General features: G+C 39.7%; 1 protein-coding gene across 1 annotated transcript; it reads right to left on the reverse strand.

The window, feature by feature from the left end:
• Positions 1 to 359: 359 nt before the first annotated feature.
• avl9 (AVL9 cell migration associated) lies at positions 360 to 19,396 on the reverse strand. Its single transcript, XM_005810770.3, has 16 exons — positions 19,167 to 19,396; positions 14,575 to 14,695; positions 11,385 to 11,470; positions 11,161 to 11,232; positions 10,233 to 10,322; positions 10,096 to 10,162; positions 9,977 to 10,017; positions 9,870 to 9,908; positions 9,720 to 9,789; positions 8,748 to 9,214; positions 7,745 to 7,879; positions 7,447 to 7,666; positions 7,256 to 7,373; positions 6,250 to 6,303; positions 817 to 905; positions 360 to 737 (listed from the first exon to the last, which is right to left on the reverse strand). Exons 1-16 carry the CDS (start codon positions 19,248 to 19,250, stop codon positions 610 to 612), a joined length of 1,881 nt encoding a protein of 626 aa, XP_005810827.1. The 5' UTR covers positions 19,251 to 19,396; the 3' UTR covers positions 360 to 609.
• Between the last annotated feature and the right edge of the window lie 159 nt (positions 19,397 to 19,555).

Below are 19,555 nucleotides of genomic sequence, written 5' to 3' on the forward strand. Positions count from 1 at the left end.
TTAGTATCAAAATGTCATATTTTTCTTGGAAATTTTCTACTTTTTAAACTCAAACTTCCAAGTTTTTTCTAGGACATTTCTGAAATTAATCTCAAAATTTGAGTTTTTTCTAGGAAATGCTTTTCTTTTCAAACCCAGAAATTTTTCTAGAAAATTTCTGAAAGTTGTGAATTTTTTTCTAAAAGATTTTTGACTTTTTAAACAAAGACATTTTCAAGTTCTTTCCAGAAAAATTCTGAGATTAATCTCGAAATTTGTGATTTTTTCCCCCCAGCAATTTCCTTTTACTTTTGGAGCTCAGAAATGTTCTTGTTTTTTTCTAGAACTTTTCAGAAATTAATTTCAAATTTTAAGTTTTCTAAAAAAGTTTAAATTTTTCAAACTTTTTACTAGATATTTCTGATATCAATCTAAATATTTCACATTTATTTCTAGTAAATTTTTGACCATTGAAAGTCACTTCTCTTTCTACAGAATTTCTGAGATTAATCTCAAAATTTCTGAAAAATTTGGCGGAGATTTACTCGTTTTTTCTATCTATGGCGGCCTTGTCCGCTGTCGTTGCTAGGAGACGGAAAGAGTCGCCGCGGGACGTTTGGATGCTAACTGTCATGGCTTCACCTCGGAGGCCGGTTCTGGACCTGAGGATGGGGTCAAAGGTGAAGGCTGAGCCAGCGTGGAGAACCAGGACGACATCGCAGACTTGGCGCTCGTTAAGGCTCCGCCCACCGACTGACCTGATAAAAAATAATAATTCCATCAGAAACGCTTTTCTTTCAATGGAGCTTCTTGTGGGACGTTTGGAGGTTTTCCTACCCACTGCCTTCCCGGTTTGGACGACGCTGCGGCTGGTCGTGATCATGGCATTTCCGATTTTTTTCCCTCGCTCGCTGTTCTGCACCGAACTGCAGAAAGAAAAACACAGAATCAGAAATTAGAAAACAAAAAACTTTGTCGTCTTCAGGATGACGAAATGTTTACATGTTTCCCAAGCAAACTAGACAGAAATGCAGCTACTGAATACTGCTTTATTCTGTTGAAGATTTGGAACAGTGCATACTTTTTCCTTCCACTTAACTTTACATTAGTAAATAAAAATAAAAAAAATAATGGTTTTGTGGAATATTCAGAGTTTCTGAATAACAAAATCTTCTGCTGTCATTAGCTGTAAGCCATAATTAAAATGAACCAAAGCAACACATCAACACACTTTTTCCTTCCACTAAGCTTTTATTGGTGTTGTGAAATATTCTAATTTTCTGAAAAACAGAATTGTGTACTTTTATTAGCTATAACCTACCAGCACACTTTTTCCTTCCACTCAACTTTATATTAATATGCTTATTTTACAAAAAAATATTTTTTTTTGCTTTTCTCATTTTCAGAGAAGTAGAATTTTGACTTTTCATTAACCGTAAGCATCATTAAAATTAACAAGTGCAATGCATCTGCCATACTTTTTCCTTCCACTAAACCTTCCATTAAAATGCTTATTCTAAAAAAAAAAGTTTTTTTATCTTGATTATTACAATTGTTATGAGTAATTGAATTTTGTGCTTTTGTTAACAGTACGCGAATTAAAATGAACAGGAACACGCTTCTTCCTTCCACTCAACTTTCCATTAATATGCTTGAACTCGGAAAAGGCAGCATTGACATTTTCTGCTTAACCTTTCACTCTGACTGAAATAATGTCTCATCAGTTTGACTTTTTGAATTAAATCAATGAAACAGATTGATTTTTGAAAATGCGAGCTGACCTCAGCCAAACCTTCGGCTAAACGCGGCACCTCAACTCCTTTACTGCAGGATGATGTCATAATTCCGACCTTTAGCCCTAAAGTGTGTTTCTGGAGAAAAATAGGTTGCTTCTGTGTCCACTTTCTGTCTCCTGGGCTGACCCAGATAAACATCCTATGTGCTGCAATAAAGAAAGATGCGATTGGCCGGCAGCACTTTGGCTCGTCACGTGACTCGCCTCCTAAAACGTCTCTGCCACCAGCTGCTCTTTGTCCAGGAACAAGCTTTGTTTTTGCCCCCAGGGCTTCCACACCATCATCAACCGTAGCTTCCCACTGTCTGCCTCCTTTTTTATTTTTTAGATCCAGCGACGAGCCGGGCGTTTTTTACTTTCCTGACAGTGGGATTCATCACCCCGACCCCGATTCCCCCCTTCGTCTGTCATCCAGGTCCAGGTATCAGGAAAATAACTCTGCGTTTACTGAGGCAGGGAAAAAGGACGAGTGTGGAAAATATTCAAAAACAGGAACTGGAAATTAATAATGTTTGATGGAAGCAGAGAATGAAATATTCATTTAGATACAAAAAGAACAAATGAATCACTTTACATCATGGAGTATTACCATATTGCATATAAACCATGCTGTGGCGTCCCTCAGGGATGTGTTCTCCAGCCCTTTTTCGTTTCAGTGCAACGTCTTGCAAATGTATTCACACTTTAAATTAGTTTTTTCCCATAAATGAAATCATGCAACAACATCAAACTTCGGTCTACTTTATCAGGATTTTGATCGACCGACACAAAGCAGAAGGAAGTGGAAATGTGTTTTTTTTAAATAGAAAATCTGAAAAGTGTCACCATTTATTTTCAGATAATAAAATCTACTGATCCCACTACTTTGGTCTATCACATTAAACTCAAGTGAAACACACCACAGTGCAAAAACACAAAATCTCACCAAGTATTTTTATATAGTTTCTAGTGAAAATATCTTAGGACACTTGAAATAAGACAAAATAAATTTCCAAGTAACTTTGGCAATATGTTAGTAATATTATAAGTATACATGTAAGTAAATATTTACTTTTTTATTTTAAGTAAATCATTTTAACTTGTTTTAAGTAAATAATTTCCATCCATCCATCCATCCATCTTCTTCCGCTTATCCGAGGTCGGGTCGCGGGGGTAGCAGCTTCAGAAGGGAGGCCCAGACTTCCCTCTCCCCAGCCACTTCTTCCAGCTCTTCTGGGGGAATCCCGAGGCGTTCCCAGGCCAGCCGAGAGACATAGTCCCTCCAGCGTGTCCTGGGTCTTCCCCAGGGCCTCCTCCCGGTGGGACGTGCCCGGAACACCTCACCAGGGAGGCATCCAGGAGGCATCCTGACCAGATGCCCGAGCCTCAACTGGCTCCTCTCGATGTGAAGGAGCAGCGGCTCTACTCTGAGTCCCTCCCGGATGACTGAGCTTCTCACCCTATCTCTAAGGGAGAGCCCAGCCACCCTACGGAGAAAACCCATTTCGGCCGCTTGTATCCGCGATCTCGTTCTTTCGGTCATGACCCAAAGCTCATGACCATAGATGAGGGTGGGAACGTAGATCGACCGGTAAATCGAGAGCTTCGCTTTTTGGGTCAGCTCTCTCTTCACCACGACGGACCGGTACAGCGCCCGCTTGACAGCAGACGCTGCGCCAATCCGCCTGTCGATCTCCCGCTCCCTTCTTCCCTCATTCGTGAACAAGATCCCGAGATACTTAAACTCCTCCACTTGGGGCAGGACACCCCCCTTGACCCGGAGAAGGCACTCTACCCTTTTCCGGCTCAAGACCATGGCCTCGGATTTGGAGGCACTGATCCCCATCCCGGCCGCTTCACACTCGGCTGCGAACCGCTCCAGCGAGAGCTGCAGATCACGACCCGATGAAGCCAGAAGGACCACATCGTCTGCAAAAAGCAGAGATGAGATCCTAAGGCCACCAAATCGGATCCCCTCAACACCTTGGCTGCACCTAGAAATTCTGTCCATAAAAGTGATGAACAGAATCGGTGACAAAGGGCAGCCCTGGCGGAGTCCAACTCTCACCGGAAACGAGCCCGACTTACTGCCGGCAATGCGGACCAGACTCTGACATCGGTCATACAGGGACCTGACAGCCCGTATCAAAGGGCCCGGTACCCCATACTCCCGGAGAACCCCCCACAGGGCTCCCCGAGGGACACGGTCGAACGCCTTCTCCAAGTCCACAAAACACATGTAGACTGGTTGGGCGAACTCCCATGCACCCTCCAGGACCCTGCTGAGGGTGTAGAGCTGGTCCAGCGTTCCACGACCAGGACGAAAACCACACTGCTCTTCCTGAATCCGAGGTTCGACTATCCGACGGATCTTCCTCTCCAGGACCCCTGAATAGACCTTGCCAGGGAGGCTTAAGAGTGTGACCCCTCTATAATTGGAGCACACCCTCCGGTCCCCCTTTTTGAACAGGGGGACCACCACTCCAGTCTGCCAATCCAGGGGAACTGCCCCCGATGTCCATGCGATATTGCAGAGTCGCGTCAGCCAACACAACCCTACAACATCCAGAGCCTTAAGGAACTCCGGGCGGATCTCATCCACCCCCGGGGCCCTGCCACCGAGGAGCTTCTCAACCACCTCGGCGACCTCGCCCCCAGAGATTGGAGAGCCCAACCCAGAGTCCCCAGGCTCAGCTTCCTCAGTAGAAGGCATGTTGGTGGGATTGAGGATAATTTCTTAATATAAAAAAAACATTAATTAAACTAAAGTTCCACTAATAGGCGAAATATTCTGCAAGTGAAATCAGTAATTTTTCTTCAGTATTAAGGAATTATTGACTTAAAACAAGCTCCTACATTTGAGGACTTTTTATTACTTCAAGTGAACTAAGATGTTTGCACTAGAAACCAGACAGTTGGTAAGATTTTGTGTGTTTACAATGTATTTCTGACTGTATGCACCTAAACATGGTTTTATTTTACTTGATGCTTTAACTGGACGCTGTGAGCCGAGCCGACCCTCTGCAGCTTGTTTGTTTACTGAAGCTTTACGAGAGATTTCACAGCCGCTGTGACACCGAACACCTGCAGGTAAGGCGAGAGCCGCAGTCAGCGAGTCGAGTCCGATTTGCTCCTCCTCGTTTGGAGGGTAACTCTACCTGTGGCGCGCCACGCTTCCTGGAATGAAAGCAGAGCCGAGGGCCGAAGGAGTCGGAGGCTCCGGCTCGTTTTTTCAGAATGAAGCTGGCTCATTTTTAATGACTCCGGCCCCCGACCTGCACAGACATTAGGCTGCATGCAGTATTCATCAGGCGTTCACAGTGTCAGGCTCACTGTTTCTGATTTATTCTGTTTTTAACTCCTTATACGATCACATAAAACTAAAAGAGCTTCACAGAGTTGGATCTCCATTTCCAAACGGGCAGAAATGGTTGAAGGAAAATCAAACTGGGAGGTGGGAGAGACTGGAGACTTTTGGTTTTGTTTTGCTTATATCTACTGACATTACACATTTTAAGTTTAATAATTATTGTATCCAACAACTATTTTAGTACTGGATTATTCTGTCGATTAATTGATTAGTCAAATAAAAAATGTGCTACATTCTGCAGATTTTTTGTTTAACCACTTAAGCCTTAATTATGCTATACTGAAAACAACAATTGAAATGTTGCTGTCTAAAATGCAATAATAAATAATAAATTGTTTGCAGGATTATCTATACAGCATAGAGATGATAACAATCAAAAATTATTATATTTGATTGAGCGATTAATAATTGTACAGGAAAAAGTGCTAAATGTTTTTTATTACAGAATTTGAACCAGATGAAGCTAAAACTGCCAGATGAGGAGTTCTGGGTGGAAAATTTTTACAGAAATATTTCTATATATATATTTTAAACACTTTGAGTCTGTGTGCTCCAGTTAATGATTAATCAATTACTAAATTAATCTAATTGATCCTTTCAGACCTAATTTGGAGATATCTTAGCTACTAAGAAAGTTGGTCAAAAGTGATCGCAAAGTGAATGCAGCAAGTTATCAGAAAATACAGAAAATAAAATCCAATCATCCGTCTTCTGATCTCGTCATTACTGAGCCTCTTTGGGGAAATGTTAAATGTACAGTTCATGCAGGATGGACCAAGAATTAACAGAAACTAAAGGCTTTCTGTCAATAAAAATGATAGTGCTTCCCTCTCTGATGAAATAAAAAGCCTCATCCACCAAAGATATCACCTCAAGTTGTCACTGATGTTAAAAGAAGCAGCAAAAGTTACAGAGAAACTTCTGAAAATGATCCGTGATGTAAAACTTCCTCTTGATGTGAGGGATCAGTGAATTGTTTCTTCTTTTGGCCACTAGAGGGCAGCAGATTCCTAGTTTTGAGTTAATGTTTGAAGACTAGAGACAGATCTACAGCTGGGTTTGTAAAGTCTAATTTAAAGATTTGCCACATTAGACGCTGAAAGCAGGAGAATAAAATTAAACTCACTGTGAGAGCCGCAGTTTCACGTCTCCTACGCTGTACTGGCCCTGGAACGGGTGGCTGCAACAGAACGACATCCAGTTAACTTCACCCTGCCTCATCCTTACCGCAACACACTGAGAGTAACTTTAGAAATAATATATTTATCTGATATACGTACTTTATTTAAGTTTCCGTATCCTAGATTTCCTACAAAGTTGTTCCTTGTTTTTTGTTGCTGCTACTGCAGGTGAACTGGATTTACTAGAGAAACGTTCCTGAGGGATTAATAATCTAATCTAATAAAAATCATTTTAATGCAAGAAGCAATATTCTAAATATTCTAAAAATTTACATTTTAAAATTTTTAATCAAACTAGTATTAAAAATAACAGCAAGTCAATGTTTTTTTTCCCTAATAATTTAAATAAAAACACCAAAAGATTTCTCTTGTTTTCCAGGATTCCAGTTCAGTTTCTTTGAATGTCTCCAGTAGTGGACAGGCTACTGCTAATTGTCTAATAGCATATCCAACTTTTCATTTAGTGCTTTTGCTAACACTGATGTTAGCGCACTTAGCTTCCATTGAGGTTTTTTGTTTCGTTTGGATAAATAAAGGCTGAGTTTTAAACTTTTAGCTTAATAAAATTCAGCATCTGTGCTGAAGTTTCAATATTGATAAAGTAGTTAGATGTTTATATTCATGCTCTTATTTTGAAATGATTGTTTACACAACACTTCCTTTAGTATTAGCTTCTGCTAAATATTCATTCTGCTAACTTTAGTGTTAGCCAAACAAATGTTTACCGATAGTGCTATAGCATTAGCAGAAACTATGTATATTATTAGCACTTTAGCATTAGCAGAACTAGTGTTTATTGCACATGCTTTAGGGTTAGCACAAATAACATCTTAGTTAGCAATTCCCTCCATTTGCACCTCCATAATTTATAAAACATATTTGCAATTAGTTAAAACATCTTTATTTCTCTTCCTGCGGTGCAATATGAGGTCGCCGGGTCGGTCCACCTACCCTGGAGTGATCGCCGTCATGCCGGGATGTTTGTTACTGAACCAAACCCGGAAGTTGTGGGTGTTTTTCCACGCTCCAATGAACGGCACCCCATAATCGGCCAGCAGCCTCTCATTATCTGACAGAAAGAGGAGAAGGAGTCAGGCTGGGACGAAATCATGACATCACAGGATGTTCTGCAGATTTCCCACCTTGCTGTAGCGCAGAGGAGAGTAAGGAGTGCAGGTAGAGGGTGAACTGGGCTCTGATCCACTCGTCTCCTCCCTCCCAGCCCGTCCCGTCCAGGAACACGTCGTCTCTGTTCTCCGTCACGTGTTTCACCAGGTAATCTGCGAAGCGCAGGTCAGCTGTCGTCAGGCTCAGGATCTTTCGTAGTTCTGGGTCCTGGATCTGGATCCGAGCTTCCTCCACCTGCAGAAGCAAAGACGTTCAGATTAATGCGCCTGCTTTTCTGATTAAACAGAGGAAGCGTAAATGAGCAGGATTCACTTCAACAATGGCGTCACTGAGGTGCCTCTGCTGGCGGAAAAGGATGTTGGTCGCCCCGGCAACGAAGCCTCGAACTGTGACGTCCGACAAGAGGTGATGCTGCTGCAGAGCCATATAAGGCAGGCACAGGTAACCCTGGCACAACACAAGCAAAAAGAAAATAAACCGCAAAGCAAGGAACCCATTATTAAAAATTCCCATTTTGTTTGTTTTTGAACTTCCATTTTGCTCTCAACGGCTTCTATACCCCACCCAAGGGTGTTTTGGCAACAAGTTAATGTTTTTTCATGTCTGAAAAGTCGCATTCGGTTACCTAGCAACCCAAGTAGAGCCCCACCCCGTTCGGTCAGCTGGTTTAAATGCCGTAAAAAGTGTTTTGTTGTTGAATTACCCTCCAGAAACCACACGCTGTATTCTTGTTGGTTGTGCAGGAGGCTCCACTTCTGCTTATCAGAGATAAACGGTTGTATAACTGCGCATCTGTTTGCAGCCATTTTTATGTGTGAGTGTAAACGTTGAGTTTGGTGGGCTTATTTGGATTTAAAGTGACAAAAAACAGCTCATTCTGAAATGAACCGACCCAACTGAAATCTCATTATCTATGAATAATTTTATGCAAAAAGTTGTAATTGACATGTTTTGTAGCCCGTAGACCAGGGCTCATCAAAATGTGGCCCGAGGGCAATTTGTGATCCGCGGGAGTCAAATCACGAGTCAAGAATGCTAGAAAGTTGGACAACAAAATAGAAAAAATTGGAAATTATCTGTTTTTCTGTAATGAGGCTGAAGTCTGAACTGACTTTTATGTTTTGGATCTATAAAGACATTGAATAAAAATGCTTTTCTTTTGTTTAGCAGGTTAATCTCAAACCAAAAATATGTTATTTTTTAATTGAATAAATTTTGTGGCCTGCCATTGGCTTAAATTTGCTGGTTTTTGATACTCCTGCCATACGGAACCACAATATGTCCCTCTAGAACCAGGACAGGTGGTTTTATTTACCTTAGTGAAGATGGGGAGCGGCAGGCCGTACTGATCCTCCTCCAGACCCGACACTAAACCCTGGATGACCCCTCCCTGACCGCTGACCCCCAGCGGCTGCACCGTGATCGGAGTTCCTGGTTTGGAGTCGAAGGCGTCCAGCATATCCGACCCGCTGCTGCCAGCTGCAGGTTCTTTGGGTTCCCCCAACACGCTGGGGTCCAGCGTCTCCCAGTCGCTCTCTGAAGACTCTGGAGAGGTGCGTGACGGCGGTTTGAGGTGGTTGCTTTCGCCCTCCGCGCTGTTCCCCGACGACAGGGACTCTGCAGCCGGCTGGGTGGCCTCCATGTTGGCGTGGGCGATGTCGGTGACGGACACGGAGACGAACTCCTCGGCTCCCAAGCCGCACTCCACCAGACTCAGGTCGTCTGACACGCTGCTCTTTGGTTTGTAGTGCGACGAATCCACCAGGCCGTGTTCGATCATACCTGCAGAAACATCGACAGAGAGACAGTAAGCTCACATCGTGGCAGGGGTCAGCTGCCACACCTGCCAGGAACTGCTACAGCTTAGTAGCAGCAGCTTCCGGCTTCGGTGGGAACTGGCTTTTGCGACAAATGCTGCACCTTTTGTTAAAGACGCAGCACCTTTTCTGGCAGGTGCCACAACTTCTGAGACATCTGACACAGGTCTCGCGACATACGCCATGACTTTTGTGACTGATGCTCTTTCATAAAAATAAAGTAGATTTTTATGAAAATGTATAATTTTTGTTTTTTAAGGTTCCATAAAAGAAAACGTGTTTTCTTCTGTTTTACATCTTATAAATAGGAATAAAATGATGGCTCTTTAAACATTAGAACAAATTTCCTTCAGTAGATATTCACCAATATGAATAATTTGTGTTTTTTAACATTAATGGTTCTAAACGAGTTTTATTTATCTGGACTGAAGGAGTGAAAATGGCTTGGATGTCCTCTGGGAGTTACTGACCCGGAAAAAGTGACAGAACCGTCATCAGCGCTCCAACCAGCCTGTTTACAGGAGAAACATAGAACAGGACCTGCAGACAGACAGACAGACAGTTCTGTTTGATCACAAGTGGAGAACCAAAACAACAGAATAAGATTTTACTTTTCTCACCTTCTTCTCCAACAGAACGAGTTTGAAGAGGATGAGAACCTGCAAAATGATGAAAAATGTTAGAAAAAGTTTAGATTTTAGCATCTTGTGAATGTTTTTGTTACAACCTTGTGTTGAAAGTGCAGGATGAGATCTCTTGGTGATAAACCTGAGGAGAAAAAAAACAAATGAATGAGGAGTTTTCCAGGATAATCTGAAGCGTTTCTGGAGGTCGGAGTCTGCGTACCGAGATAAACCTGTGACCCCTCCAGAGCGGAGCCCCTCAGGGAGCCGTTCATGTGCTCATACAGATCCTAAACAGGAAGCCAGGGGTGGTTACAACAGGAAACAGGAAGTGAATCTCATATAGTATCTTAAATTCACCTTCAGGATGGAGATCTGGGAGAAATCTTTCTCCTCAAAGTAGGCGTGTGTGATGAGCTGCAGCTTAGCTTGGAGCAAACCGTAGAGAGGCTGGAGAGAGAGAGGCAGCAGTGATTCAGAAACATCATGACCCAAACATGGAGGAGGATTTTCCCCCGACCCGGACAAAGATCCATAAATCACTGAGGTTCCTCCTGACTAATGAGATCTACTGATTGTAATCAGCTGATCAGCAGCAGCTGCCAGTAAACCGTCGCTAAACTGTGAAAAACCAGAGAGAAAAAAATGACTTTATTCAAACCAGATTTATTCCTGAACAGCAGAGGAGTTAAAATAAACGCAATAAAATTCCCACAGGTTCAGGATAAAACTAAAAAGTCTGACAAAGGATTGTTGCTTTTTTTGTTTTATTTTAAAAAATTAATTAAAGGTCCACAAAAAATAACTAAGGAATGAATGAATGAATGAATGAATGAATGAATGAATGAATGAATGAATGAATGAATGAATGAATGAATGAGGAGGATAGATGTTTAAATGAAAGGTTGGATGTTTAAATGAACGGTTGGATGTTTAAATGGATGGATGGATGTTTAAATGGATGGATGGATGTTTAAATGAACGGTTGGATGTTTAAATGGATGGATGGATGTATCTTTAAAGCAAAACTCTTCCTAGTTGGTCCAACTTGTTGTTTTAGAAATGCAGTTTTTAACTCATTTATTAATTTAGACAAGTCGGAAAAATAAATCCCGTTAATCTTATTAATTTATCTGTTTTTGTTCCAAACCTGGTATGACCTCTGACCCCTGTTTTCCTCTGTCCATTCCCCCAGATCAGGTTTGCTGAACAGATTGATTTAAGTTCAGTCTGATTCGATGCGAAGTCGCGGTTTGTTGAGCTGAACCTGAAGCTGACGGCGACTCACCACTCGACTGAGGACACAGACGCTCTTCTGGACCGTCTCCCTGGTAACGTCCGCCTGTCGGACCTTCAGGGCCTGAAATCACATCCACATCGAAGAACGGCATGAAGAAGAAAACAAGCAGGTAACCCAACAGTTTCCATCAACATGCACCATTTAGATAAATGAGGTCAAAGTTCAGCCTGAAGAATCCTCTACAGTATTTTATTTAAATGAGTTTCACTAACCTTTGCTTCTATTTGGCGATAACAGGACACTCCATAGACGCACTTCATGTCTCCACTGAGAGGCGGCAGGTGAAAATACACAGTGTCTGCAAAACAGGAAGAAAATAAATCAAGCTGTGTTTTCACACCTGACGGTCAGGTAAACACGGTTCGATTGGGGACAAAACTAAAACAGAGTTGCATTTTCAGCTCCCGCACTAAGTCAAACAAACCAAAAACTTTGAAAAACCTGTTCCCCTCCTTGCCTGTGGGGGCGCTGCACCAAGAACCACTGAAGGAAAAGACACAAAAACCTCTGAAGAAACCACTGAGCAGAACTTTCTATTTCACAAAGTGTAGACAAAAATGAGGCAGTGTCAAATTTTAGAGGTTGTAGGATTTCTATTTTGACGATTAGCCATTTCTCCCACTAGTGCTAAACTAGCGCGTTTGTTTGGCTTGTATTTACCCAGAATTCTTTAGTCCACTTCCTGCTTTTGGGAAACCAATAACATAAGTAAAGACTGATTTTAGTCTTTTTTTAACTATATCAGCTCAATAAGCAAAACTGGTTCGATATTAATAACCACAGTTTATTTTCACCTTGTTGTATTTTTAGGAGGGAAGTGGGTTGGTAATGTGGTATTTATTTGGTCACATGACAGTCAAAGCGACACAGCGCAGTCTTGAATAGCATCAGTAAATATTGCTTATTGACCATAACAGCAATATTCACTTTTTTTAAACCACTTAACCTAGTTTAAAAAAAAGTTAAAAATTTGACAACCAATAATAGTAAGAAGATATAAAATCATGTTTGAGAGTAAAAGCAGCAAACAGCAGCTAAGGTGGACTCCTTCAAACGATGAACACAGCTCAGTCTGCCAAAAAAAAAAAAAGTAATTTACTAAATATTTTGATATTTTTCATATTTGGTCGTTATTTTTTTGACGAGACAAGATGAGTAAAGGGACGTTTAAATTAACACTGGAGAATCATTCACTCCCCATTCATTGGACATGCAAACAAGTAATAGAGAAATTATTCATGGTGAAAACAAAACTGTATATTTCCCCCGACCTCAAACGCCTGTGCTGCCCCAAGACCATACTGTCCTGGTGTGGAGCCATAATAGGACTGGACAATAAATCAATAAAGGATATATCACGATAGACACAAGATCATAATCAATAAATAAAACATTTAATAAAATATTCAATACACAGATTATTCAGTCAACTGCACAGCATTCTGGGAGATGTAGGCTAGGTTGGTGGAATCAACACTAACTCACTCACTCACTCACTCTTTGGTTACCTAGCAACAAACTGCTGGAAGGAGTTTGAAAGTTCCGCCCAACTTTGGTTACCTAGCAACGACCTGCCGAGTAACTGACACAGCAGCAGTTTAAGGTTTCGCCACTGTGCTTCATAACTGATTAAAAATAATAATAACAAAACAATATAGTTTGATACTATTTCAGATATTTAAAACAAAAAACTAATCAACAATTACTAATATCGACTGATATGAAACTCTTATGTTGTGGTATGTTTTTCAGCCATAGCGTCTTTATTCAACCTTGAATCTAATAAAATGACACAGTTTATGTTTTTTATAACATGTTCTCCTTATAAACTAAGAACAAATCTGGTTTTTACTGTAAATCAATAAGGAGTAAACATTGATTAAACTGGTTTTGGAGTCCTGTTCTGCCTGAAGACATTTTCATTAGATCTTCTCTGGTAAACAAAATGTCACAAAGTTCAGCCTCATTTCCATCTGAGCGTTTCTGAACTCTGAGGAGATTTTCTGTGGCTCAGAGCGACAGCAGAGCGTCTTAAAGGTTGATCAACACAGATTAAAGATTTCAGAGAAGAGGCGCCAGCGGCAACATCGCTGCTCTTACAGAAAACAGGATTCTGCAAAATGACGAATAATCCTCAGGAGAAGAAGAAGAAAAACTCAGAAACACGAGATTTAACCAACAAGAAGATCTGCAGCTAAAGGAGAGAAAAAATCTCTGAATTTCTTATAAAATGTACATTTTGACCAGTCCGTCCAGACGGACGGATGGATGGATGGATAAACTGGATCACCTGGGATCTTGAAGCAGGAACTAAACTTTCAGACCTTAAAACCTTTGGAAAACAAGATGGAGGATTCCAATGTTGCCATGGCGATCACTGGTTGACCAGCGTCAGTTTTCTGTCTCTTCACAGCAGCCATTGTCCTGTGTAACCAAAAACCAGCAGCCTCCCTGAGACGCGGCTGGTTTATGAGCGGCTCAAGCATAAAAGATTTATTATGCTGTGAAAAACCAGCTGATAAGAATCCAGAAAGATGTCGAGATAAGAGTTAAATATTAGACAGGAAGTTTGGTTTCGGGTAGATGAAGCCATGACGTTTTCCAGCCTGAATATTAACTTTGGCTCAGATCCTGCTGTTTGCCTTCACAGGCAGGAAAAGCTGGAAGTGACAGCCACTCTGGCAGCTTTGACAAAGCTTTAAAAATAAAAGGCTTTCAAGAAAAATTAATATTTTCCCAGACATTATTGCTATAAACAATAATATTGTTGCTTGACGCCATTTTCAAGTAATATAATGACGTAATAATACAAGAACACATTCTCAAAAATCAATAAACTTGGTTTTTGTCACATGTAGTTGTAAAGTAATCAAATTAATTTTGACTGCTCTTTTTCTTAAGCAGAGAAGCCAAACCTTTTCTAGCTCAGTCCCAACCCAATCTCCCAGTTAAGAACCATTCCAGAGAATCTCTAAAAAAAAGCAGCCAACAGGATAAAATACATTCCTAAAAATGCTAAGTGTTTATGTTGATCTGTGTGAAGTTTTTGCACAAAACTCCACTGTAAAGTGTAAATAAAAGCAATTTAAACTCATCAAAAATGAGCACCCACGCCTCCAAATCGCACCCTGCCTTTTGCTGGATGATAAATTGTCCCAGAAATTATTGCGATAAATGATAATATTGTTGTTTTGATACCATTTTCAAGTAATATAATGGCAATAATGGCACAATGATGCAATAATAACACAAATAACATCAAATAAAATTAAGTATGAAGTATGCGTAAACTAAATTCTCCACTAAAAACAACCATAAATACTGAGAATGATTCAGAAAGCCAATATTTGAATGCTTTTTCACTGCCTGTGTGAGATCTCTGTGGATCTGGCGGCGCCGTACCTTCCTGGTAGTTGTGGGCTCCATCTGGCAGAGCCAGGAAAGGGAGGTACTTCCACTCCTCCGGCAGCAAGCTGCTGTCATGACCCTCGTTTGGCATCAGCGGGGGGTACGAGAACTCAACCTGGGGACGCACAGGACGCAAAAGCTTGGTTACTTCCAGTCATTCAAGAAGAAAGTTTTAATTTCTTCAGTTTTCAGATCATTTTGTTGAATCCAGCCAGATGATATTGGTTTGTACGAGAGCAAATACAGACATCATCTTTCTGACCTTTTAACCCTTCCCAGATTGATGGGCAGCAACAATTGCTCCGCTCTCTGCTGATTACTTACGACTATTCTGACAATTAATCGATTATTTTGACGATTAGTCAATTATTTTGATGATTAATTGGTTTTTTAAATCACCATTTGACATTCTACAGATTTTCTATTTAACCAAATATATTAAAAGATACAAATAAATTCATTATTTAAATAAGAAAACAAACATTTTATTACCTAAAATGCAATAATACAACATTCCTTTAGTAAACTAAAACTTTCAAAGTTTGGCTCAAACATATTTGGATAAAGCATGAGTGCAAAATGTATATAATTTTTGTATAGTCTTGGCTTAATTACAACTGTGAGCAGTTTTTTTTTTCAGCAAATGCCCTTTTTGAGTCTGCATACTTCAGTTAACGATTAATCAACTACCAAGTTAGTTAACGATTATTTAAATAATCGATTAATCGTTTCAGTCCTACCAGTATGCTAAAGTCCTGCTACAGAGATGATTTAGCTGCTTAAACCTCTTCTTTAAAACGTCTTGTGTTTCACAAAACTTGTTTGGTTTCCATTGTGCTCAAAGAAAACTCTCACTCTGCAGCTGCAGTGCTGAATTAAAACCTGTTGCTCCTGAACACAGCACACACCCACAAACAATGACTCAGTTCTGCAGGAAAAACAGGGAGCGACTCCTCCAGGCTGAGGTGTCACGAGCCTGACCGATATGTAATAAATCAATTAATCACTTGATAATAAATTAAAAAGAGCTGGGCAATTTTCATTTGGACAACAATGCTTTCCTATAATATTGTTGAAAAGCCGGCATTTTGAAAAATGCTGCAAACATTTGACTCCCAGTAAGAAGTAGTTAGTTTCTGCATTTAATGTTTTTTTTCCTTGAGTCTTTCCTGCCCTTTTTGCATGTTTTTCCTGTCTAAAGAAGAATAATTAATCATTTTTTAAATTCTGTTTCCAGAGATTTCATAATCCATTATAATTATTGTTGTTCTGTTCATTTATTTTAGCTTTTTAAAATATTTTCCAGTTACAGTGTTAAATGTCTTTTTTGAGCCTTAAGAGGCTATTCTTGCATTAATGCCATTATTCAAATGTTGGTTGAAAATGGTCTCAAAATGACAAAATTATCATTCATCGCAATAATTTCAGAGACAATGTATCAAGAAAATTGCAAATAAATTAATTTGATCGATTAATCAAATTAATTGTGATTAATCATCAACTAATTTAGTAGTTGATTAATCGTTAACTGAGTATACCGACTCTAAAAATTAATATTTGCTGAAAGAACCAAGAAATTCAGAGCAGCAATTAAGCCAAAACTGTACAAAGTATACACAAATTTTGCATTTAAAAGGAAAAACCTTATTTATCTGTAAATCTGTTATATTCTGAACTCATCAAGTGGCATTGTTAGCTTCACCTGATTGACATTCTGTAAAAGAAATTTCCTTTTAAGCACCTTTTGCTGTCCAATTATTAATTTTAAAAAAAATCAACAAATGTTTATTGCAGATAAATCCTTTGCTACAAATAATCAAGTGTTCACTAAATTAATGCTATGTTATTGCATTTTAGGCAAAAAAAGAAAAGTAACTATATTGTTTGCTCATTTATATTTTTTTATGTTTTAAAAAAATATTGTAAAAATGCGTATGTGGTTAAATTAAAAATATGCATAACGTGCCTGTTTTTTTCTATCCAATTAATTGATTAATCACCAGACTAATCGATTACTAAAATAATCACTAGCTGCAAACCCAGTGAGAGAGAAGGCCACAAACCCAAATGTCTGATGCCCAGCAGGAGGCCCTGACCCTGATCAGATAAACCCAGAGCAGTTTGTCCTCGCTCTCAACTTTACGTGAGAAATAAAAACTCTCTCTCTTTTTTAATCTTTCAAGGTGAAGAGCAGCTGCTCCTGAGGCTGCAGAGCGACATGATGCAGACAGATGGAGAGCGGCGACAACACAGAGGCAAACTGTTTGGTTTATGGCCGTACGTTCACCATGTCATGCATTTTAAATAGGGAACTAGAGGACGGATACCTCATGTTCAGCATGTCCACTTTCACTGATTAGCAGACGGAGGAGACACAACATGTCTCTACACACAACGTCTGGGCTGAGAAATTAATTTAATCTGAAAATGTGGCTCAAAAACATGATGTTAGTTGTTTCATTCATTGAATTTATTTTTAAAAGGCTGGTTGTGTTGCACTTTATGCTAAAAACCATCCAGGAAGTGGTTTTTGTCATGTCTAGTTTCAGAAATATTTGACTTTTTGATTGCTCTTTTTTGATTACTAACAAACATGTTAAGCAGAGAAGTCAGAGGTTTTCTAGCTCATTCCCAAACCAATCTCCCAGTTGAGAAACATTCAAGAAAATACTCTTAATTCTCTATAAAAGTAGCCAACATGATCAAATCAATCCCATTCCTGCCGTTTAGAACCATGAAAAGTGTTGCCTTACGTCACAGAATTTGGCACAAAACTACAATTTAACGGGTAGATAAAAGCAACTTAAACCCATCTAAAATGGGTGCACACACCTCCAAATTGCACCCCGCCTTGACTTGTCACAATGACAAATTTTCTGGTTGATAAATTTTCCCAGACGTTATTGTGATGAATGATAGTATTGTTGTTTTGACACAATTTTTCAAGTAATATAATGGTAATGGCCTTAGAACACAAACTCTAAATTTTAATGAACATTTAACTCTGGAACTGGAAGAGATTTTAAATATCCAAAACAAACAAACAAAAACAACAGAAACAAAAAATTTAATGAATTATGAAAACTGTCCTAGTTGAGACCAATGAGCCAGACTGAAGACTTTGTCATCCAGTTTTTGGTAGAACGAGAAAAACAATAAATTATGTAAATAGACATTATTGACCTTGTTCTAATTTCCACCCATGTGCAAACTCTGTGCAACTTGTGCTGCTAAAGTTGGCAACAACTAATGCAACATGGTGGTTGACCTACAGAGACTTCACCAGCACAAGGAAGAAAGTCAGGTAGGAAATACCGTAACTTCCACCATCAGAACGCGCTCTGGAGCAGCGCTTTCCAAAGTTTTCAGCTTCTGACCCACAAAATTAAAAAGCAAGAGGACATTTATATAATACACATGCTTTATAACTGTGAATTTGGTAATTAGGTTAGTTTCTGATCTCAACTTTGCAAACTGTGCATACGCCTCCAAATTGCACCTAATCTCACATGGGGTGCTTACTAAAGGGAGTTAGGTGTTTTTAGAAAGAGCTATGAACACACTGTGTAACAACAACATTAACGCAGTAGCTATAAGGATATTATATTTCTGGTCCCAAACATTCAAATTTCTTGAATCCATAATAAAGAATTAGTCGCAGTGTCTTTCAGTGACTTTTACCTGATAAAGATCTTAGTCACAAAGGTGATAATGCTCAAGGAGAATGACCATGATGAGAGTAAAGAAGTGAGAAATGTGGCTTTTTTGCGGTTTATATTGTTTTCTCAAAATTAAATAATAAAATGTTTATTTGTCCTATAATCCTGGAACTCTACAACATATATTATTTGCATGCAATGCAATAGTTTGTGACTCCTGGAATTTAACGATTAATATTGCACGCGCACACTGATATTTCAGTTACAAAATATCTGCAATTTATTACTATTTCTTAAATGCAGTGAATAACTTGCATCAAATTATGCATTTATCTTTGTTCAAAACATTGATAATGAGGTGTTTTTATTCAGTTATTATGCTGTGGAAGTCCAAGTCTGAACACAACAAAGCAACAAACCATTAGGAGAATTTCATTAAGATTGTGTGATTGCTACAATGTTTTTAAATTAAACGTGCAGATATGTGTGTTTCAGTAGACATAAAATCAAAAAGGAACTAATCTTGTTTTTCAGGAAGTATTTCACAGTCACAGTTTTGATAAACATGCAACTTAAACCACTGCAACAAAAACAGACTGGGCAGCCAATCACCTTGCTAACCAATCAATTAATCTTAAAATGATTAAAGTAAAGCGGATGGGGGAATCAGGTGGAGACACTGAACTGTAAAAATATTTCAGTTGGAAATAGAAAGTAAGTGAATCCAAGAGCAAACAGCTGATTATTCATCTCCATACCAATGAAAGACTCCAAAATCATGCTTATTATTTACAATATATTATCTAGATGTATCCATAGTGAGAGTATTATTCCTACACACGTCGGGGGTAATTTTAGTAGGAGAGCGGCTTTAAATGACAGATCGTTAGCCGGAGTTAGCATGAAGCAGGAGGTTTGAGTAGCTACCTGACAGCCCTTCTTATGGTGAAATCCAACCACCACGATGTGCAGCACTGGCCCCTTCATTTCGTCTCTGCCCTGAGACTCCATTTCTACCGTTAGTGTTCAGTTCTGGCAGTCCAGGTTCGGTTTCCCTCGGGAGTCCGGTGTAAACAGCAGACAGAGCCGAGTTTTAGCCCCGAATCTGTCACACACAAGCCGCAACAACAGCCACAAACCTGAGCTGGCTCGACTCACAGCGGGAATCAACGAGAGGGTTCCCTGCAGCGTACTTCCGCCCTCGCTTTGCCGCTAAAAGCCTTTTAAGAGCGTTAGCACGAAGTTAGCTTTAGCTTTAAAGACACATTTATTTGAAATTGTTTTTAAAATATATCGATTAATGTAACTATATCTTG

This window comes from Xiphophorus maculatus, chromosome 21, assembly GCF_002775205.1.
Source record: "Xiphophorus maculatus strain JP 163 A chromosome 21, X_maculatus-5.0-male, whole genome shotgun sequence".
Classification (NCBI taxonomy): Eukaryota; Metazoa; Chordata; class Actinopteri; order Cyprinodontiformes; family Poeciliidae; genus Xiphophorus; species Xiphophorus maculatus.